The 23,242-nt window shown below is 49.2% G+C and overlaps 1 protein-coding gene across 1 annotated transcript in view; it reads right to left on the bottom strand.

The window, feature by feature from the left end:
- The window catches only part of LOC106548726 (sodium/glucose cotransporter 1), a 29,339-nt gene extending 7,780 nt beyond the window's left edge, over positions 1-21,559 (bottom strand). The window contains exons 1-12 of the mRNA XM_014066169.2: positions 21,185-21,559; positions 14,521-14,592; positions 13,054-13,158; positions 12,702-12,761; positions 10,236-10,340; positions 8,396-8,501; positions 8,083-8,163; positions 5,950-6,170; positions 2,038-2,173; positions 1,841-1,948; positions 1,271-1,421; positions 111-279 (exon numbers count right to left, since the gene is read on the bottom strand). Coding sequence (XP_013921644.2) covers positions 111-279; positions 1,271-1,421; positions 1,841-1,948; positions 2,038-2,173; positions 5,950-6,170; positions 8,083-8,163; positions 8,396-8,501; positions 10,236-10,340; positions 12,702-12,761; positions 13,054-13,158; positions 14,521-14,592; positions 21,185-21,316 — 1,446 coding nt within the window. The 5' untranslated portion in view covers positions 21,317-21,559. The remainder of the gene's footprint in view (positions 1-110; positions 280-1,270; positions 1,422-1,840; positions 1,949-2,037; positions 2,174-5,949; positions 6,171-8,082; positions 8,164-8,395; positions 8,502-10,235; positions 10,341-12,701; positions 12,762-13,053; positions 13,159-14,520; positions 14,593-21,184) is intronic.
- Positions 21,560-23,242: the final 1,683 nt, after the last annotated feature.

Below are 23,242 nucleotides of genomic sequence, written 5' to 3'. Positions count from 1 at the left end.
CAGCTTCCTTTTGGCTCCCTCCAGCTGGAGAGGTAGAGAAATGGGAGGGCCCACCTGACAGAGTTCGGCAAGAGGTTGACACCCCCGCCCACCAAGGGCCAGCTGCTCACCTGCTCATTGACTCTCTTGCAGAAGATGGCCAAGAAGAAGACGGCGGCAATGGGTGGGCCCAGATAACTGGTGATGGATTGGATGTAGTCAAAGAGCTGCCCGCCCTGCGCAGACTGGATCACGGGCACCCAGGCGATGCTGATGCCAATCAGGACCAGGATGAACAGCCTGGGAGGAGGAGGAGGCAGAGAGAGATATTGGGTGATACCAACCCAGTCAATGAACCCCAAAGCTGCCCAAGAACTACCTTGGCAGAGGGATCCACGTCCTGCTTCTCCACATTTGTTTCAGGGGCGGCTGCTACTGTATATTTACATTTATTCATAGTGCATGACTGCAAATATGCGCTTTGTGTGTTTCTATGTTTTTGTTTCTGTTTTCAGCTTTTTCCTTCTATGAATATCATGTGTTCCTTTTCTTTGGGTTTTTTTTTGTCTTTAGTTAAATGCAAAAAACAGCAGAAAGGGTGGGGCCTTGGCAGAGGAAGTGAAGTCCTACTCATTTTGTATCTGCATCGCACAGAGAAAATAGGGGGGATTTGACTTCTTTGACCACCCCTGCAGACCCCCTCCCCTTTTTAAAGAGGCAAATAAGCCTAAATTTCAATAAATAGCCAGATCAACTGAGTGACCTGGTGGGTTGTCCCTCCTGTCAATCAGCTCCTTTGTGAAAAGGAGACAGCAAAGTCACTCGTCCTTCTTGCAGACTGCCTTCAATTAAGCCAGGTGCCCTCCAGGGGGCGCTGCAGAACTGCCGGTGCCAAGATGCTGTCTGGTCCACCTGTTCTTGTAGACTTTAGATAGGAGGCTGTGCAGACCAATGAGTGGAGTGGCCCTCGATCTATACTTTCCAGGTGAAGAAAAAGAGGCAGAGGGAAGATAAAGGCCGTTCCTGGTTGGTGATGGCACTGGGGGCTCCAAAGCTTTGCCACCTGATACTTTGGCCGATGCTTTCATTTCCAGAGCCTGGAGGCCGGTTGCAGGAAAGGGGAAGCAGTCTTCCTTGTGCTGCAGCCATTTTGGGAAGGTGACCCCACAGGTTTCCCAAATGCCAAAAGGGAGGGTGCCTTACGAGTTTGGGCGCCCTGATCTTGGGCTCCAGCTGAACTTCCTTGCAGTTTCCCCTTTGCTGAGCCTTCGCTGCTACCACCAGCACTTACCTGCCAACAATCATGAGCTCCTTCTCCTTGGCGGTGGAGCGTATTTTGGTGTAGATGTCCATGGTGAAGAGGGTGCTGGCACTATTGAAGATGGAAGTGAGGGAACTCATCAGTGAGGCCAGCATCACAGACAGCATCAGGCCTCGAAGCCCTGAAAAATAAAGCAAGGGAGGTGTGAATAGGCAACGCTTTGGTGTGAGCAACTCCGGTTGAGGGTTATAGCCAAAACTGGCTGGCTGCACAGCCACATAGGTGAGAACTCAACCCTCTGGCCTAGCAATCGAATGCAGGGCTGGAAAAAGGCTGTGCGATCAAGGTGTGCACTCATCATGCCAGAAGAAGCATTTCCTTCATGCACTAAACTGAAGTGACCTTTTAATGCTTAATAAAAAAGCCACTACCACACTAGGATCAATGTGGCATCCACACGGGTCCCTTTTTATGGCCAACTGTGGGCAGAGGGCAGCCTATCGTAATGCACAGCCTTTGGGACGCACGATCTTGGCCACAGGCTTTAGCCAGCATTGCAGTCCAAGGCACAAATAACCCAACCTCCTGGCCTCATCTCACCATCTGGCATGAGCTCCACCACCATTGTTGGATAGGCAATGTTTGTACAGCCAACCTCTGTCCCACAGGTCTTCTGGCACACTGCAGGAACGACACACGCCACTTTATCTGTGAGAAAAAAGGAAAGTGTGGGCCCCATGAGTGAGTGAGCAAGTTGGTCTCTCTGCCCTCTCCCTCCTGGGTGGACCAGCTCTCACCTCGGTAGAGAATGCGGCTGATCATGCCTGGCATCACCATCAGGAACATGGGCAGCAACTTCAAGTAGCCGCACATGATGCAGCCAGCCTTGACATGGGACATGTTTTTCCCCGAGAGGCATCGCTGGACAATGACCTGCCCAAGAGAGGGGCAAATGAACAAGTGCCAAGATAGAGCACAGAACATGGAATCATAGGCTTGGAAAGGAGTCCAGCCCACACAGGAGACCCTACATCATTCCCTACAAATGACTATCCAGACACTGGGACAAGGCCACCCTTCAGAACAAGCCCTGGAAATGACATTTTCCACAAGGGTTGGATCTGGGGGAAAATGTTATTCCCAGGTCCTCCAGATGCAGACACCACCTTTCCTTACTCTTAGGGCAAGGATGCTTTGCTTCCATGAGTGATGTGAAGATCTTTTGGTTCTATAGACCCACCTCACCAGGACCGCCTCATAACCACTGGCTGGTGCAGCTTTTTTTTTTAATTGAAAAGTTTTAATAAGTTTTACAAATATTTCCCGTTCCCCTTCCTTCCCTCCCTCCACCCCAACCCTGCCATCCCTCCAACCCCCCCTCCCCCAACTTCCCAGAGCAAAATACAGGGTATAAACATTTAACAATCATACACTAACATAAGCTAACTAACTATAACATCTTACCTACCTCTTGTACTTTAACTCCCCTTTTATTAAGCTAAATTTAGATAAATTATAACATTCCTTGTTCATTCATAAGCTAATTGAAATTCCTTAGTCCAATATTTATTTTAAATGTAGTCAATCCATCTTCTCCATTCCAACTTGTATTTCTCATCTGAATAATCTTTCAAATATGCTGAATTTTAGCCATCTCTGCTAAGTTTATTACTTTTAACGTCCATTCTTGAATAATAGGCAATTCTTCCTTCTTCCAGCAATCTGCCGTTATTAAATTCAGAATCAAATTAGTCTCTATAACTGTACAGTCTGTAATTATACCTAGCAAAACCAATTGAGGAGTCAGCTTTATCCTCTTTTTAAGAATATTTTGAATAATCCACCATATTTTTATCCAAAATGCTTTAGCTTTTTTACAAATCCACCATACATGATAATACATAGCATATGTATGTATGTAATACTTAGCATGAGCCAAGGTGGCGCAGTGGTTAAAAGCAGCACTGCAGGCTACTGCTAGATCAGCAGGTCAGCGGTTCAAATCTCACCGGCTCAGGGTTGACTCAGCCTTCCATCCTTCCGAGGTGGGTAAAATGAGGACCCAGATTGTTGGGGGCAATATGCTGACTCTCTGTAAACCGCTTAGAGAGGCCTGAAAGGCCTATGAAGCGGTATATAAGTCTACTGCTATTGCTATTGCTATCAACACAATCACATCTCCAACATTTGAATTATAAATTCGGATACATACAAGCTAACTTTTTAGGATCTAAATACCATCTATAAAACATCTTATAAAAATTCTCTCTCAAGTTTTAAACTTGCATAAATTTTACATTTCTTACCCAAATCTTTTCCCATGTTTCCATCATTATTAAACAAAGTTATTAATACCTTTCTACCATTCTTCCAAATTTGCATCTTTTTAAAATATTGGTATCATTTGAAGAAGAAATAAAAACTTAAGCAAGACATTCATTTTTACTATTGTTATCCTTCCCAGCAAAGACAAATGTAATTTTTCCCATGTATTCATCTCTGTCTGTATTTTGTACCATAATGGTTCATAATTATAATATAATTTCCCATTTGAAATTGTAATATAAACTCCTAAATATATAACCTTTTTTACTATCTCACATCCTGTTAGTCTTTCCGATTCTTCTTTTTGATTTATCCTGGAGATGGTGGGTATCCAGCCTTTAGTACATTACTGTAAAAATATTTTGCCTTCCAAACTGAAATAAGACGATATCTTTCTCCTAAGTAATTCACCACTAATCTGGCTGGAACCTCCCATCTATACTGTATCTGGCAATTTCTAAGTTCATCAACTAAGAATGCATAGTCCTTTCTGGATCTCAACATTTTAGGGGGAATTTCCTTCAGTACTGCCACCTCCTGTCCTGCCACCTGTAGCTTGTTTTTGTAAGTCGCTTGTAATATTCCATTCCTTGTTTTCCTGGTGACAAAATAGATTATAATATCTCTTGGTAGTTGTCTCTGTCTCGCAATCCATGAATTAACACGATAAATTTTATCAATCTGCCAATCATATTCTGCTTTTAGTTCACCAATTAACTGAGCGAAGGCTTCTGCAAAAATCTCTCTCAAATTTTCTTGGTTATTTTCTTTCAGGCCTCTTATTCTCAAAGCTCTGTATTGTACCATTGTAACTTCTGCCTCTAATTTTTCGATCTTGATTTGAGCCTCATCAACCTTGTTCTCCAAATTCACCTTAGACTGATTAATTTCTTCCACCCTATCCTCCAGTGATGTTACATAACCAAACAAACCCTTAAATGCATCCACTATGTCCTCTCTTATTTGTTGATTGCCAGTTTGGATTAAGTCCTTAATTTCAGACATTTCGTCAGACACATCTTTAAGGGCAGTTATAATTTTTTCTTGCAAAACAGAGGCTTGTGCCTTCAAAGCGCCTTGGAGGGCTTCAAATGTCACTGTTTGTGTATCCACTGAAGGTAATAAAGACTGCAATTTAGGTGGCTGGGCTAGGAGACTTCCAGCACTTTTAGAAACACTTATTTTTATTTGTTTTGAAGCCATTTACAAATATTTAAATCACACTTTCCAACAGCCAAATTATTGAGTCCAAAAAGACCACTTCATCCCCAAATTTGTTAGATCTTATAGTTTATTAGTAAACCAATACTGTTTTTTTTTAATCTTGAGCTCTTGGTTCTTTTAACGACGTTAACAAGTACTTAACAAATACTTTCCTTTTAAGTTTCACTTTCACCACACCCTTTGACTTCCAGACGCCATCTTCATTACCCTTTTGTTCCCCTCAATCTTCACAGAAGGAAGTAATACTACATCAGACTTAAAGTTTGTACTTGCAATTATAATCACTCCTGTCTTTGCTCTGCCTGCTTCTTATTCAAGTGTAGATTAAAACATTGATTGAAGGAATGGCCGTGGCGTTTTGTTCTGTTACAGCAGAAGCGTCCCTGATGCAGAGCTCTGTTGGGCTGCTGGGGGAGTCTCACCCTTCGAGCCCCAGAATTGCTCCTAGGGGTCTATGGGGAGCTCTACCCTTGCCCGGCTGCTCATCTCCCCCTCTTTTCCCAAGGAGAAAGTTTTCAAGCCACTAGACAGCTGATTTATGCTGTTCTAGCAGCTTAGACGTGATCACAAGGCTGGCATTCCCACAGGAACATCCTTCAACGCCTACGGTGCCACTGGAAGTCGCTGGTGCAGCTTTTTGAGTAAGATGTTCAGGCTAGATTCACATGACACACTGAGCCACAAACTAGTCAAGTAGAGTTTCAATTTCTGGTTGCACCAATTAGTTTACAGTTCGGTGTATCCTGAAAATCAGCTTCATTCCATAAGCCACAGTTCAGTTAAATTACTCGACATCATGCAATCAACCATAGTTTGGAAGCAGAATCTCTGAATGTTTGGATTATTTATTTATTTAATGAATTTATTTAAATGCCAGCCAGAGAATAAGAATTGGGACTGGTGATGTCCTCCCAGATGGCATCCAAAGACCAGAATCAGCCTGCCTCTGCCCAGCACTAGGCCCCTCTCATCTTCAGAAGCCCACATTGAAAGGTGGAGCTAGGACATTGATGTGGGCCCACAAGTTCAGAACTTAATGTCCTACTTCCTCAAACCAAAGTGTTGCCTCTTTAGGTCTCCAAGCACAGGATCAGGATGACCCCACAGAGAAGACCTCTGTGCAGGGAACATCAAAAATACCAAGAGCGTCATAACCCTACCTGGTCACTACACCAATACCACAATGCCAGAATGCTCAAGCCAAAAATGAGTCCAGGCCAAGGGAGGTCGCCGTCCACCGGGTCCCGGAAAATGTGGAAGGCATCTGGACGGGGAGTGTAGCACTTTTCAGGGATGGTCACGTTATCGTAGGAGATGTTGGATGGGATTGCTTTCATATACTTCTCCACCAGGCCCTCATATCCTCCGACTTCAGTAAATGCTGCGGAAGGTCATACAATCGGTCAGGACAAGGAAGTCTGTGACAAAGCAGAAGTTCTCCTCTCCCACAAACCCATGTTTAGCTCAGGGGACTGTTATAAAGGCAGAATTGGACCATTTCCTAGAAGATATATCCTGGAACCTGACCAGTTCTGGCCACAGCTGAGTCTGGAGGTTTGGGAGCTTCAGTTTTGCTTTAAAAAGAACGCCTCCAATCCTTATGCTGCAGGAGAAAACTTGGTTTGTGTATTCAGCTGAATACGCAATGGTTGTGTTCGTGCAACATGCTCACTCTGAGAGTGAGTGAACCATTTTCTCAGTTCACATGCTGTACGGAACCATTTGCTGGGTTCACATAGCATGTTAACCACCACAATTTTTAAAACCAGTCTGTACTGTTTACTTATTAGATTTACAAACGCCAAGGGGAAATAAACAAGAAAAAAAATAGATGTCATTTTTACAACTGCTGCAAAATTAAAAATCAAGATTTCATTATTTCAACAAAGCAGCGATACCGCTAATGCTCAGGGATGCTGACCTTAGACTAAATAAGTGCCAGCACATCATAGGTGACATGAGCTGGAACAAGCCAGAATACACAGACACCAGCAATCACCACCAAGACTACATCGCTAAAACAAGCTGAATAAAGCAGAACAAAATTCCAAACCAAACTTCTCAGCTGAATCCCAGAAGCAAAGAGGCACCTGAACTGAACTTGGTTGTCAATGTCCCCCCTCTCCCACTGACCACATCCGCAGAAGAAACATGGATGATGCAAGTCGGTCAGAATTCTCTGCAGCCTTGGAAGTGTGGCTTAAACCACCAGGGGTGAGGCCAACAGCCGATCCACAGACCAGAAGAACACAGAAGCAGCTCAAACTAGAGGACAGAGCGGTCTCAAAAACCAAAGAAGGACCAAACCATCTCCATCCCCTCAACAGACGAGGCCTCAGCCACAGTTCTCATGGACAGAGCACAGTAAGCCAAAGAACCAAATACCATCCTGGGTTGTCTAAACAGAGGCATAGAATCAAGATCACGTGAAATATTAGTGCCGCTTTATAAAACCCCAGTGAGGCCACACCTGGAATACTGCAACCAATTTTGGTCACCACACTACAAATAAAGATGTTGAGACTTTGGAAAAAGTTCAGAGAAGAGCAATTAAGATGATCAAAGGCCTGGAGACTAAACCATATGAAGAGCAGCTGCAGGATTTGGGTTTGGCTAGTCTAAAGAAAAGAAGAATTAGGGGGAACATGATAGCAATATTGCAGTATTTGAGGGGCTGCTGCAAAGAAGAGAGGGTCAACCAAAGCACCAGAGGGCAGAACAAGAAACAACGGATGGAAACTAATCAAAGAGAGAAGCAACCTGGAACTAAGGAGAAACTTCCTAACAGTGAGGACAATTAACCAGTGGAACAGCTTGCCTCCAGAAGTTGTGGGGGCTCCATCACTGGAGGCTTTTAAGAAGAGTCTAGACAATCACTTATCTGAAATGGTATAGGGTCTCTTGCTTGAGCAGGCGACTGGACTAGAAGACCTCCAAGGTCCCTTCCAGCTCTGTTCTGTTCTTTTCCAAACTATGTCCGGTAAACACAAATCCACATGGATGATCTTGACCGCAGTGCTGCCGAATGATTTCTCACGTATATGTTGAAAATTAAACTAGATAAGGGCCAGCCTACCATATTGAAAGCTGCCTAACCCAGGCCCTTCCTCCAGGGGTTGCCATGCAGTGAAGGGAGGGGCTTGTCCTCTGGCACCCATAACCAATTTCTTGAAAGGAACTCCCAGCTATCCATCAAAAGCCTTTCAGGGTCTTTTGGAGGCCTCCCCTTCATTCCAGCCATGGGGCACCTGGGGGCAAGGCACTTTCGGTGCTGGCTTTGAACTCGGGCTTACCAAAGACAGTCAAGATGATGGATCCCACCAACATGATGCCGGTCTGCAGTGTGTCTGTGTAGATCACGGCAGCAAGTCCTCCTGCCAGACAGAGCGAGAGAAGCAGAAGGCTGTAATCAGGGGAGGGAGGTGGCCCAGGGCCAAGCCCATCCACCCCCGAGAAAATCCTTGGGCTTCTCCATTGGGATGCCCCTCATGCAGAGAAATGGGCAGGGGGCAGACGGGGAGGCTTCCCAGGGGCCAAGGGGGCCTGAGAGGTTGGGCCCTGAGCCTGACATCAGGGCTGGGAGGCTCACCTGCCAATGGGACTCACCTGTGATGGTGTAAAGGGCCGTGATTGTCAACAGGATGATGATGGCCACATAAATATTCAGTCCCATAGCAATTTGGATAAATATGGCTCCAGAAAATATATCTGCCTGTGGGGCAAAGGAAGAATTGGCCCGTTAACCCAGAGCACCAGGGCAGTTTGCGAAAACCCTCCAGGGGCCTCTCCCTCCGCCCCACCCGGAAGGGCTGTGCTGCACGTGGGGCCTGGTTACAGGGGTGCCCCAGAGAAGCAGGAGGGGAGGGGGGCAGGAGGAGGTACGGCAGCTGACCCTGGATCAGCCGTCTCCCCTGTCACCAGCCTCTGCCTCCTGGAAGCGGAAAGGGTCAACCCTAACCTTAGAGACCATCTAGTCTAGCCCCTGCTCAAAGAGGAGCCACCTGTAGGCTCTTTCTGGCTTAGGGAGTCAGAGTTAAAAGGGGGTGCAGGGAGAGAGGTTCCTCCAGAGCCGGGGAGTTGCCCAGAGCCTTGTGTCTTCCTCCCCCGGAGGGCCTGGACACCAGCCTGCTCCTGCCATGGATTGTGAGCGCCCCCTCCTCCTCCTTCTGTGCAGCCAAGTGGGGTGGGGGGCTTGGCACTCGAGCACCCACAAAGGGGGCCCCAGTAGGAGGCTGGTCTCAGTCCTGGCCTCACTCCCTCCTCCCCTCTCACTCCCCCAGTGCCCAAGAGGTCATTACAGGTGTGGGATGAAAGGTGCAGCTTCTGGAAAGTGCTGCTTACAGGAACAGCAGTGCCCCCACCTCCCTCCTGGCACCTGCGCCTCCTTCATGGCCTCAAGCAACCTGCTGTGGTAGGTCTGAGAATCTCTGAGATCTCTGAGAAAGGGAAGGGGTCTCCCCTTCGGAACTGGTTGTGCTAATTGGCAAAAAGATGGGGGGGGGCTCTAACAGACTCTGCATCCTAACAGAGTGTGGCATTATTCCTGTTGCTTTGGTACTGCCTGCCTGGCAAGAAACGGAGGGCCTGCCTCTCCTTGCCCCTCCAGGAGGCAGCCTGTAGCCAAAAGGCTCCAGCATGGGTTTCTTCGGATTCAGCTGCTCGCCCATCAAGGCAGAACCATCCACATCTCTCCCACTCCCATCATGTCCCCTGCTTCTTGGGTGTGTGTGTGTGGGGAGGGGGGTTCCTTCCCATCCCATTACAGTTTAATCATTAACCCTGATAGAGATCTTTTATTGCCAGCTAGTGAGAGAAGGCAGGGGCCTTGGTTTAATGGGCACAATTAACTCCAGCCCGTTGTTTACCAGGGCAAAGAGTAGCATCATAGGGCATCTGCAAGGAACAGTGCCCTGTCAAAAGAGAGACAGAGACAGAAAGGCCGAGTGAGACTGACTAGCTCTAGGTCTCTTCCCCCTTCCCCCAGGGCTTCTTGCAACCTCCACCCCTGAAAAGAAGGGCTTGTAGGAAGCCATCTGCTTTGGGAACGAATTCTGGCAGCCATTTATTTGGGAGTGAGGGACCAGAGTTCCTTCTGGACTGGGCCCCTCAGAGTTCCATGGGAAGATGGGGGGCTCAGGTATCTGGGACTGGCTTTCGCTGTGCAGGAGCCCAGATGTTGCAATCCATCCAGCCCAGAAGTTGTGATGTGGGAATACCCAGCCCTCCCCAGGCAATTGGCCCATTGCATGACTACCAACCCATTGGAAGGGTCCCAAGACCCTCCTTCAAGTTCCCCTCCACCCCTGACACTCCCTCAAAAGCCCCAGCCCTTCCCCACCCCCTGAGGGTGGAGGGACACCGTGTGCCTGAGCTATAGGGAGCTCCATGAAGGTCCCACCATGAAGTTCTTCTATGAGCCTGGAGAAGATTCAGCTGCTAAACTCACTGAGATCTTTGTGAAGATGTACAGGAGCAGAGACAGGACTGACAGGTAGATCTGGATCCGTTTCCCTCCGAAGCGCTTCTTCAGATACTCTGGCATGGTGACCACCTGTGAGGGAAGAAAAGGTGCTGATGTGAGGGGGGGAGGATCCCAAGAACTGCAGAAGCATGGATTGAAAAAGGAGAGATGCTAATTTAGGCCCACCATGCATAAAGAACCTCTAGTCAGCATTTTTCGACCTTGTGAACTTGAAGATGTGTGGACTCTCAGTATTCTCCAGCCTGCAATGCTGGAAGTCCAGACGTCTTAAATTTTCCAAGGTTTAGAAACCCAACTACCCAAAAGGCTACTTAGAGAGTAACCAGGAAGAGGGTGGTTGGCCCCTTCCTCCCCCCACTTTGCTTTTTCTTTCTCCTTCTTGGAGTTGACATCTGTGCAGAGCGGAGCATCCCTGCCTTCACTCTTGAGAAGGGGGAGGAAGGGCCACAGGAGCGATTCTGCTGGACGTCTTTAAGTGACAAAAAGAAAAGAGCCAGGTAACCCTGGAACTGGGGGCCACTTGCTGAGAAATCTGGCCAGCATCCTGGAAGGGCAACAGGGCCAGAGATGTTCTTCTTGTGAATAAGCCTTCTTGTTAAATCTCTTTCCGGGCCCCACCAAGCAGGCTCACAGAAGAACTTCATCAGGGGAACTTTCATGGAGCTCCCTGAGGCCACAGGGGGTGGGGAGGGCCAGGGGTGCCTCTGGGGTTCTTGAGGGAGCGTCAGGATTGGATGGGGCAATTCCCTCCTTCTTTTCCAGGGAGTTGAAGTCCAGAAGTCTTAAAAGTTGTCAAGACTGGACACTCCTGGACTAGAGCTCACTGGAGAGACATAACCTTTGGCCACGGCTGAATTTCCTGCACCAGGTTTGGCCCCACAGATGCCGGCAGAGCTGTTCCATGCGCCTGGAAAGTTAGTCTAGAACACAGAAGCTGTTCCCGGAGCAGAGATCCACCCGCCCAGGAGAGTGACTGATTGGGGCAGGCTGAAAGAACCAAGCGAGTTGTGGCAAGCAGTGGCCAGGGCCTTCTTGGGCCTATTCACAAGCCTCCCAGTTTTGCAGAGTTTCTCCCACGCTCACTTGACTGTCCCCCATCCAGGGCAGCCGAAAGATTCGCCCGCATTTTTCTGCACAGATATTGGCAGAACTTTTCTTTCTCCTTGGAAGAAAAAAAACCTCCCTGCCCCAGATGGTATTTATGGAAAATATTTACTTGAACATAAGGATCCACCGTTACCTGGCAAGGAGCTTAAAGCAGGCGCTGCCTTAAGAAGCACCAAATATGGTGGATAATATTTTTTTTTCCCCACAAGTCTTTTTATTTCCATTTCATTTATACAATCACATGTTTACTGTGCATAACCGAGGCATATAACATTGGGTAATAAACACAGCTCTCACTTTTACAGAAAATGCCCCCTACAATACAAACCCAATATACCGCCTTAGCCCACCATACACCCTCTTTCATCCCCCTCCAACTTTCATTCTTCCTTCTCTCATACCCCTCTACACCTACTTCCCCTCCCCCTCTATCTAACCCTAACCCTATCACTCCCTCTCTTAATCCATTCCCTCCCTTCCTTCTCCTTCTCCTCCTCCTCTCTCTCACCCTCTCTACTCTCCTTCTTCTTTCACTCAGCTCCTCCCTTCGGTATACTTCTATTACCTTCCAATATATTCAGTTTGTTCTGTTTGACACTAACATTAAAAAGCCACAGTATACAAGTGCAATCATGCTTTAAAATTTAACACATATTATATTTTCCCCCTCCCCCCTCCCCCTAGATCCCCACCTCCCTTCCCTCCCCCCCGATTTCCCAGAGCCCATACATGGTATAACTTTTTGACAATCACAGTCTAAAATATCTCTACATTGAACTCAGCTTCTTGCTGTTACCCAAATTTTTAACAGTTTAAGTTATTACTGATTTTAAGCATAAGATATTTTATTATTTTCAACTACGCTCTATTCCTGAACTCACTGAAGCCAATTAGAGGCACTGACTTGTGATCTTAATCAAGCATCTCATTGATTGAAAAGTTTTTACCTTAAATATTTTAATGTTTTGCATCTTCAAAATGTTTGCTCTATTGAAACAGTGGCATATTAAATAGCATTTTAGTGCTAAAGTGTGGTGTTAATGAATGAGGCTTATGAGACCAGATAGGACCATGTGGGAAGCTGAAACCACATGAGTGTCTTATTCCCTGTTTTCCTTCATCTGCCCATTTTGTAGAACCTCCTTCTCTCTTTTAATTTGGATTTAATCTCAACTTTCTGTGGTGATCCGATAGTTTGGCCTGCCCAGAGTTCCCAGTACAAGGCAGCATCTCTTCGGGGGGGACGGGCAGACGGACGGACGGACAGATACACGGACACACACACCCAAAGCAGCCAGCAGAATCGCTGAATTGTCTACTCACCCCAGCCTTGATGTAGATTGGCACAAAGACCCAGCCAAGGATCACCACCATCACCAGGGCCTAAAAGAGAGGAGGGGGAAGAGGGGTTGGCTCTGTCTCTCCCACAGGGCCAGGCAGGAAGGGGAAGAGCCCCCCACCCACCAAAGCAGCCCAGCCCCAGCCCATGCAAGTTCTTCTTCCAGGTGGGGCGTCCAAGGGGCTTGAGTGGTCTTTTGCCCCTCCTCCTGGGCATCCACCCCCCCCCTCCAGCTAATGGGGCCCAGGGTCCCCCTGGAGAGCCTAGAGACGGGCTCAGAAGGAGATTTCCAGTGGAGATTCGCACCCAGGACTGACCAAAGAGGAAAGGACTTACGTTCCACTCAAAGCCTCCGATGGCAATTCCTGCAGCTGCGCCAGTCCCTGCCAGGCCCACAAAGTGGCCGCTGCCGATATTGCTTGCAAAGAGAGAGGCCCCGATCTGGAGAGGAAGAAAGAAAGAGAGGGAGCCCTGGGTCAGGGGCCCAAAGGGGCCACGAAAGATGAAGGACTTTAGGGGCTCCCACCATCCAGCTTCTCCTTCCAGCCAATAAAGATTCAGCCAGAAATACAGGCAATCCCCGGACTTACAACCGCTCAGGCTCAATTGTGGTCGCAGCTACTTGTCAGCCTCACAGAGTTGCTAGGAAAGGGCCATCATGATGTCCAGATAAGTGGCTCAAAATATGGGCCACTCACACTAACCTCAGTCGGCCTCTGCACTGCAGCTGACAAGAAGCCGACATAGTTCTAGGTTACATCAACAGAGGGATGGAATCCAGATCAGGCGGAGGGTTAATCAGAGGTGGGCGGCACTTACGCTCACAAGCCATTCGCTGATTGTGAGTGCTTGCACGCGCCCCTTTGGGAGTGAAACGGAGCTTCAAAGAAGCAGGTAATCAACTCAGGCAGCTCCAGTGAGTAAAGCAGGGGTGGCATGAAGCTAAGCTGGGTAGCGAGGGCAGAGGGAACCAGCCAGAAAGTTAGTTATAAATGGATTTCTTAGCACAGGGGTCCTCAAACCTTTTAAACGGGGGCCAATTCACGGCCCCTCAGACTGTTGGGGCCCTGGACAGGCTGGGCGTGACTGGGTGGTCATGTGACTGGGTGGGTGTGGCCAATTTAGCAGTCCATTAAACAATTCAAATTAAACTTTAATTTGTTATGCTCCTGGGGGTGGAAAGCAGTGAATGGATGTGGCTGCCTTGGGGGGATGTGAGGGACGTGTGTGTGTGTGTGTGTCCGTCCCTCTTTAGGTGGGGTGATGGGGGTGGGGCAACCTTGTGGTCCCACACAGGCTGGAATAATGGCTTCAGTGGAGCCACCTAGGACTCGACAGGGGCTAAAGGAAGCACCATGGGAGTCGGGGGTCCAGGCTGCCTGCAGCCCAAGCAGAATGCTCATGGATAGCCATGCCCAACAGAGTTGGGAGGGTTCCCATCACAGGCCAAGTGGCCAGCAGGAGATCCCACTCCTGACCCAGCAACGAGGGGACACTTGGGAGCCTCCAGAGGAAAAGTTGCCTCTGAAGGAGAGGGAAAAGGGAAGACATCATCTGGGGACATCTGAAATCCACTAAGGAGGCCCCGTCAGGAGAAGGTGGTGGAAGGAAAACAGCTGCTGGGCTCCTCTGGAGCTTCTGAGCTGCAGTGCAGAAGCCTCTCTTGCCCTAAAGCCAAAGGAAGCTCCTGCCCTGCAGAACATCCGCTCCCCCCCCCCTAGAGTAGGAGAGCGCAAAGCAAAGATGTTGCCTTTCCAGAGAGGGAGATCGGTGGGAGGAAAGGACTCCCTTGGGGAAACTCACCGGCCACCACACCATGCTCCGGCCAGCCAAGAAGAATCCCCCGACGGTCCCACGGTTGGTGGAGTACATGGCCTGAAGGCAAGGAAAGCGGAAAAATTGGTCACAGAGGGATTGCCTTCAATGGGGGGGGGGGGAGATAGTTTGTCTCCAATGCAGCTCCGTCCCAGTGATCTCCACCAGCCACGCCTGGTTAGTAGCCTTGGGCAGCTTCTGGAGGGGGGGGGCACCAGGGAATCCCACGGGTGTAGGGGAGGTCCCCGGAATGAAGGAGTGGAGCTGAGCTTCCCTCGCTCCCTCTATCTCTCTCTTGCACCCACCCACACGCGTGCGTGCGCGCACACACACACACACACATATTTTGGGTGAGGAAGAAGACAACACACAGTCTGTGGACCAGTTTGTGCTGAGCCAGGAGTGGTAAGACTCATCCCACCCTGGGCACAAAGCCAGCTGGCCAGTCCCTCTCTCAGCCCAGGAAAGAGACAGAACCAACCCCACCCAGAGTTTTGCCAAGAACAGACTCAGCCAGGACCGACTTCAAGGTGCACATGCATGCAAACACACACACACACACACACACACACACACATGTCTAATAACCTCTCTGGCATTTGACATCTGGAGGAGGAAAAGGATCAGAAAAATAATTTATCATGACGTGTCCTATAGATAAAACAAAAGAAAGATCCCAGTTGCTTCCAAAAGGAAAGTTGCTTAAAGTAGCATTTGGTGTTCTCGAGCTGAGTTTTTTACCTTGCAGACATTTCCTTACCCAACTAGGCAATATTATCAGTGCAAGTGAGGTTTCCTCCCTATTTAAAGATAGTAGTTTGTTCTGTCAGAATTGGGGTGTGGGTGTGTGAATTTCCTTGATTATAGGGATGCGGTGGTGCGGTGGCTAAGATGCTGAGCTTGTCGATCAGAAAGGTCAGCAGTTCGGTGGTTTGAATCCCTAGCGCCGCATAATGGAGTGAGCTCCTGTTTCTTGTCTCAGCTTCTGCCAACCTAGCAGTTTGAAAGCATATAAAAATGCAAGTAGAAAAATAGGAACCACCACCAAACAGCATTCCGTGCACCTTTGGCAATGAGTCATGCCGGCCACATGACCAAGGACAGCGCTGCCTCTTTGTCTTTGAAACGGGGAGAGACGGAAACAACTAGCACAGATGTGTGAGGGGAATCTACCTTTGCCTTTACTTCCTTGATTAGGATATTGTTTTATGCTAGATTGTTTGGTGTTCATACCTGCTTACATGGGTGTTGGTTGCATTTATCCTTTTTATCATGTGATTCATGTCTGAATGTCTTTTCTTCCTACATGTAAACATTTTTAAATAAAGGTATTACTATAATACCACTTAAAGGGCATTAGAGGGTGTATTGTTATTTCCTGGCAACAGACACTGTCCCTGTGGATATGACAGCCGAGGTGGGGACAGTTTCTCCCGTCTGTTTTGCATAGAGTTGAGGCTAGGAGGTGACACGCCCTCCCAGGTCTTTCTTTCTGATGAGCCTCACTTCCTCCAAGAAATGCGTCCTCTCTTTCAGCTATCCAAACAGGCTTCTCGGTATCTGGCACTGATGCTTCATTTAGCCATTTGGCTTCTCCTGTTTCTCTTTCTAATGATCTCACCAGAGGTTTTGCATAAAGGGACAGTAGATCATCTGGTTTCAAAGCATTTCCGTGCTCCGCGTTGGACATCATCCAAATTCTTCAGGTGATTTAGATGGGGGGGGGGAGTTAAGGGGCTGCCTTCGGGTTCTTGTGGCTTCCAGCAGAAGAGGCCTTGGTGTAAAGCAGGAAGGTAAATATTGTGTCTTTGTGTCCCTCGCCTTTAGCGTGATCCCTCAGGTGATTGCCATCCATCCATTGTGCTAATTGCACGGAGAGACGGAGGGCAACGGTGGCTATTACAAATGGGCAGTGGCAGTTCCACCGGGCGAGGCATCCAAGGCTTGTTGCAAAAGAGCGGAAGAGCCACAATTTATCATCGGACTGGGACCGATTTAATTGTCTCTGCTGCAACTGACCAAAACGGCTGCCCGGATGGAATTTCCTTAGCAGAGATTTATGCCAACAGGTGGCTGGTCCATCTGTCACAGGTAACTGAAGACTCCAAAGTCACCTGCTGGCCCCTGACAATGAGCAGCTGCCTGGCCCCGCCAGAGAGGGGCTCCTGCCCTGGACCTGCAAGCAGGAGGGGCCGTTCATTTCCAGGGCCTGTTTTTAAAAACAGGCCTTTTGAACCCAAGTGCTCTTCCACAAAGATTTCCAAAGCGTTTTAAAATCTGGAGGCTGCTCTTACGAGATCCATTAAAAGTGAGTGCCAAAGCAGCAGTGGCCACCCAGTGCCCCACCTCAGAGCATTCCATGCAGAAGGAGCTTCCTTGACGAAAGCCTCTCGTGCATATTTCAACCACAAGTCATTAGGCAGACAAGCATTTCCTGGATATTGAGTGACACAAATTGCAGAAAACCGCTGGGAGGGGAAGGGAGGGGCAGCTGGAACAGGGACGTCCCCCCCACTTTCTGAAGGCCTGCACTGATCCAAGGGCCCAGTTTTGAATCTTCCCCCCACCCCAAAAAAGTCAGATTTTTTACCACCTGAAGAGACAGGATTGATCCCCCGCAAATGGCTCCACTTGCCCAAGGGGGGGGGGTGTCCCTTCAGACGGGCTTCGTCTTGAGAGCATCTCCAGTGTGGAAGTACATCTCAGGCCGGGGCTGCTCAGCTTGGCCACTTTCCGAAGGGTGGACATCGGCGCGCCAAGTTCTTCAGCCACGCGTGACGTCTGCCCACCTGAGTGTGGTGTGTGAGCCTAAAGACTAGAGGGAGAGATACCTCATCTGCCCACCCGACTGGGCACTTCCTCAAGATGCCCCAGGAACTCTTTCGGGAGTCCAGCCCTCAGGCACCCAGCTCAGCAGGGGCAGGGATGAGGCCTTTGAGGCCATCACACTTGTCCTGGCACCCTCCTTGGATTTGGGCCTGCCTTCTATTCCAGGGATAAGCACTGGGGCAGCTGACCCCAGGGGAAAGGAACTGAGGTCCGGTCTCTTCTGCACTCCCTGTTCCCCTGGCCAGGCTGCAATAGCCAGCAAGGGAGAGGGTGGCTGTTGAAGATGCTCCCGTTCAAACTGCTTAAAGACCAGTTGGAGCATGAAACATTGGGGGCCCAAGAAGAGCTCTTTCCCACATCAGGCCTTCAGCCTGCCCAGGAAGCCTTGCTTGCTTGCCCACTCCGAAGCGTATCTGGGAGGGCGCCAAGGAACAGTTGGCCAGAATGTCCCCTTGGCAAGCTCTTGGGCACGGGATGCCCAGGCCTTTTCTTGAGATGGGGCTGGAAAGTTCTCCTTTTTTGGAACTTGAGTTGCAAAGGATCCCTTTCATTGCCTTTATTCGTTTTCCCTGATTTTCAAATGCAGGAGCAACCTGGTTTAGCCTCTGCTGACCCAAAGGAAAGGCAGGTCTGCTGTTTCTTGGAGGTGGCAGGGGTCCCCAGCACCCACAAAACTCAGTGACAGCCAACACTGGGCAGGGGGAAGGTTTAGCTTTCTGGTTCAGAAGCAGGGAGTTCCTGGTTTGTTTGAAGGGAACTCAGCTCTTGGGGTGTCTAAGAGAGGCATAAAGACCTTCGGTCCTTGTAGGTCCTAAGAAGAAGGAAGGGATTGGGGCCTCTCTGGGCTTCCCACCTTCAGAAGTGTAAAGACCGTCAGTGTAAGAGGCTGCCCAGCACCCCTGCTGAGTCCATGGGCTTCTTTGGTCAGAAGAAGGTGCCTGTCTTGAGAAGCTAGTCTGGGGCTTAGGAAAGGCTTTGACCACTTGCTCCCTAAGTGGCTGCTGTGGTTGCTTTCCTGCCAGTGGTTGGATCAACTGGCTGTGAGATCTGCTCTTCCTATGGCAAAATAACTCAGTCTCCCTCCTTGCCTCCCTCAAGTCCTCCTTTGCTGCTCCAGCCACCCAAGCAAGGGCCAAGCTGCCCTTTGGCCTCTCCATGGCCTTCCCTGCAGTGGGCTGGGCTTCCTCTCGAGTGGACAGTCTGGAGCCCAGGAAGCAACCTAAGAGACCCATTGAGGGCCAGAATGCCTCCCCAGCATGGGACTTTGCTGTGCTGCCCAAGGCTGGCTGTAGGTCCTGGCAAACTGCCTGTGGGGGGGGATTGAGAGTTGCCCACCACCACCCTGTCCGGCCTCTGCTTCAGCCTCACCCTCCTTGGCATTCCCACCTGTCTCCATCTTGGGAAAGACCCCCCCTCCCCACAGTCCTCTCCAGCCTTTGAACGGAGACCCTCCCGCTGCCCCCCCCCATCCTGCCTGGCATGTGTTCCTGGGCCAGGCTGTTTGCCCAGGGAGGTTGGCGATGGTGGCCATGGATGCTTCCTTGCTCTCTCCCTCTGAGCTGGCAGCAGATTCTCTTCTGGGGATTTCCAGGCTTCATTCATTGGGGCAATTTCCCCGTGGGAGGAGGCCCAGAAGATGTTGCCCACACGAGCACCTCCCCACCTTGGCAACTTTAAGATGGGAGGACTCCAATTTCAGGATTCTCTAGCCAGCTTCTCCCTGGAGTTTGGCAGCTGGCCTTTGGCAAAGGGCTACATGGCTGAGATTTGCCTCGGGACGGGATGGGACAGAATCAAATTCTTAGCCTGTTTTAAACCAAGAACCCCCAAGGGAACATGAACAGACAGAGGAGAGTTTCACTAGGCATGTGCAGAATGTCGGTGCCCCTCTAAGTTGAAAGCCGCCTTGTGTTTCCTTCCTACCGTTCTTTATTGCTGATAGCATTGCTCCATGCTAAAGGGGGCTGCAGAGACCCACACCCTGACCGCTTGGGTCCATTTTCTGGGGCAATATGTGGTTCCTTGGGCCTCCTGTCCAGCCAACACAGACTGTTTGCAAAGGTAGACCTTGTTAACCCTTCTAGGTAGTCCAGGCAGGACATCACAGCCAAGAATGCAAAGACCACCTTTAAGGTCCACTTACAGTAGCAGAAACTTGAAAGTCTGAAGCTCCCTGCCTTTATATGTAGATCTTGCTTAATGACCACTCATCCAGTGCCTGTCCAAACTTACAATGATGCTGAATGAGTGGCACTTTCACCTGGTCTTCTTCCAACAGTCGCAGCAACTCCATACTTGTGTAGTGGCCATTTGTGATTCTCCCTGCCAGCTTCCCACAAGCGAAACTAGCAATGAAGCCTGGAAGCCGCAGGAGGTTGTCCATAGCAAGAGTGCAAATCTCACACTCGACAATGGTATGGATTCTCAACCAGAAGTACCGTCACTAAGTGGTGTGGCCACATGATGTCACACCTTATGACCACATCGCTTAGGGATGGATGCCCCCCCTGAGACCTGTTCTCCATTTCCATTTCTGGTCTGTACTCAGATTCTGTTCTTCAGAAGGTTCCAGCTGCTCCTCCTGCCTGCCAAGGTTGTTCTCACAGCCCATCACATTCCTTCTCAGGTGGGAAGTGCCTGATGGCCTTTGAAACTCCCCGCCCAGGTGGGAATTTTCTATCCAAAGGAGGAAGAAGCAGTGGGAAAAGATGGGATCTACCCCACCCACCCACCCCTCCAGGGCAGAGCAGTGGGAAGCCTTTTCCGTCCCCATGGCATCCTCCTCTCTTCTGTGACCTCAACACCCACCTTTGCTCCCCAGTAACACCCCCACCCCTCCCTTCCTCTGGCCCATCCGTTGTTCTGCAACTCCCCATCTCCTGCTCAGCAGCCCTGGGATGGCAGAGCTTTGGTCCTTCCCAGACCTCCCTGGGATTACAGATTATATATTAACAGAGTTGGAAGGGATGTTGTAGGTCATCTAGTCCAATGTCCCATCCACGCAGGGGACCCTACACCTTTTTTGGCACATGGCAGTTCAGTCTCTTCTTGAAAGCCTCCGTGATGAAGCTCCCACAACTTCCGAAGGCAACTTCTGTTCCATGAGCTGATTGTTCTCACTGTCAGAAAATGCCTTCTTATTTCTAGGTTGAATCTCTCCTTGGTCAGTTTCCATCCATAATTCCTTGTCTGGCCTTTGGGTGCTTTGGAAAATAGCTTGACCCCCTCCTCTCTGTGGCAGCCCCTCAAATATTGGAAGACTGCTATCCTGTCTCCCCTGGTCCTTCTCTTCACTAGCCAGGCCCAGTTCCTGCAACCGTTCTTCATATGCTATAACAGATAACAGAGTTGGAAGGGATCTTGTAGGTCATCTAGTCCAACCCTCCTAACCCAAGCAGGAGACCCTACACCATTTCTGACAGATGGTAGTTCAGTCTCTTCTTGAAAGCTTCCAGGGATGAAACTCCCACGACTTCCGAAGGCAACTTCTGTTCAATGGGTTAATTGTTCTCACTGTCAGAAAATTCCTCCTTATTTCCAGGTTGAATCTCTCCTTGATCAGTTTCCATTATTCCTTGTATGGCCTTCAGGGGCTTTGGAAAACAGCTTGACACCCTCCTCTCTGTGGCAGCCTCTCAAATATTGGAAAACTGCCATCATGTCTCCCCTGGTCCTTCTCTTCACTAGACTAGCCATGCCCAGTTCCTGCAACCGTTCTACTTGGCCCTCCTGGATTTGGTTCCTGGACCCAAATCTTCCAGAAAAGCTACTTCCGCCGTCTTACCTGGACCCCACCAATGATGGCAAAGAAAGTGACACTTACCCACAGGCCAACCGCTAGCACAACGAGGAAGTAGATGACTATGACCGAGATGTCAGCTGCATTTGCAATTGCGATTTGAGGGGAGGTTGACTCCTGTTGGGCCAGGACAGTGGTAGCCGCCGGGGTGGTCATCTTGCCAGTTTCAGAGCCTCCAGATCTGGGCTGATCAGCTTCTTCTTATACCTGGCTGAGTTGCCCAGTTAATGATAAATGTTTCCCCTTCCCTTTTGAATAATATGTAACTTGGAGATCGAGTTCCTAATCCAGGGATGATGCTTAAGTCCCCGCAGGTGCTCTGGCAGAGGCAGCTCCTCTCCGGAGTGGCCGCGGAGGAAAGCCCAACTGCACATGCCCTGCAGCAGTAGCTGTGGCAGGTTTTTGTAGTCCTGCAGCAGGTGACTTGGCAGGAGACGCTGGAGGAGGAGTGGCTGGGCTGCTGCTCAGCGAGAGGAGCTCTGTGCTCAGGAGCCTGCCCGGCCAGTTCAGTTCCTAACATGCAAGAACTCCAGATCACTCAGCATCCTGACACAAGGGCTGGGAACTCCCCAAGACAGAAGGCCTGGCATTCTTACCAGGGTGGCTCATCTATTTGCCAACCTGGAGAGCGTAAGATGCACGGAGCCCTTCAGGAGTCAAGGCGAAGAAAGGAGCAGGCGTCCAAACCTTAGCTACTCTAGCTTTTGCTCTTTCTGAGCCCGTAATATGAAATGAACGATCAACAGATTAAAAAGAAACACTACCAGTTACAGGCATTTGCATACCATCTAGCTTTTATTGTGGAAGATCCACTAGTAATAGGACCTAAATTAATAAGAAAAATAGAAGAATATGGAGAAGTGGCAGGTTTGAAAATAAATAAAGAGAAGATTTTAGTTAAAAACATTAAAGGTAAAGGTTCCCCTCGCACATAAGTGCTAGTCGTTCCTGACTCTAGGGGGTGGTGCTCTTCTCTATTTCAAAGAGCCAGCGCTGTCCAAAGACGTCTCCGTGGTCATGTGGCCGGCATGACTCAATGCTTAAGGTGCACTGAATGCTGTTACCTTCCCCCCAAAGGTGGTCCCTATTTTTCTACTTGCATTTTTTACCTGCTTTTGAACTGCTACGTTGGCAGAAGCTGGGACGAGTAATGGGCGTTCACTCCGTTACACGGTGCTAGGGATTCGAACCACTAAACTGCCAAACTTTCTGATCAACAAGCTCAGCGTTTCAGCATCTTTGCGACATTTGTAAGGGATTCTGGGACACACGTGCCTGGATAGAGGGCAACTCTGAGTTGTATAAAGGGGAAGAGCAGTTGCTAGGAGGACCAATGTGTGCAGATTTTCTTTTTAGGTGGACATCTTCCCCTAATTCATGAATGTCCAACCTCGGCAATTTTAGGATTTGTTGACTTCAACTCCCAGAATTCCCCAGCTAGCTATGAAGTCCACAAGTCCTAAAGTTACCAAGGTAGGACATCCCTGCTCTAAATGAATCCAACAGAACATTATAAATAATTTCCTAATGAAGACCAGCTGAGAAGTCATTCCATCTAGTCAGCTATTTAGAGGTTCACCATTGGATGCTGATGTTTTTATGGGAGATACCCAAGCTCCCAGGAGTGATTTTCTGATCCAGGGCATTAAAAACTGCGCTCTGACACCAAATCCAATTGGTGCCAATGGTGTGCAGTCAAAGCCCCTAATGTCTCTAAGTAGATCTGCCATCCATCTCACTTAAGTCAGTTAGCAGAGAAGCAGAAGAATTGGAAACAGAGTGACAGAATCCCTCACTACCAAAGAAGATCCCTGAACAGATCTGAAAGTATTCACACCAGCAGGTTCTGTGTCTGCTGATGTGAACGGAAGTTAGCAGCATTCTTGCCCGTTTGCTTACCTTGGCAAGGGTCCACTTACCTTAAACAAGAAATACATGGGCAAACAGCAATGATTAAACTACAACTAGCAAAGGAGAAAAAAGCATCCCTCCTACTCTGGGCACTCTGACCCTGCAATCCTAAACTGAACCCACATGTGAGAAAACCCAGGTGGGGCAGGCCTGCCAACTGGGGACTTGTGG

The sequence above is a fragment of the Thamnophis sirtalis genome, unplaced genomic scaffold, assembly GCF_051295495.1.
Source record: "Thamnophis sirtalis isolate CommonGarterSnake01/CBP01778 unplaced genomic scaffold, rThaSir2_p1.2 scaffold_2, whole genome shotgun sequence".
Classification (NCBI taxonomy): Eukaryota; Metazoa; Chordata; class Lepidosauria; order Squamata; family Natricidae; genus Thamnophis; species Thamnophis sirtalis.
Note: the sequence above shows the minus strand (reverse complement) of the source record. Positions and strands in the feature narration are given on the sequence as shown.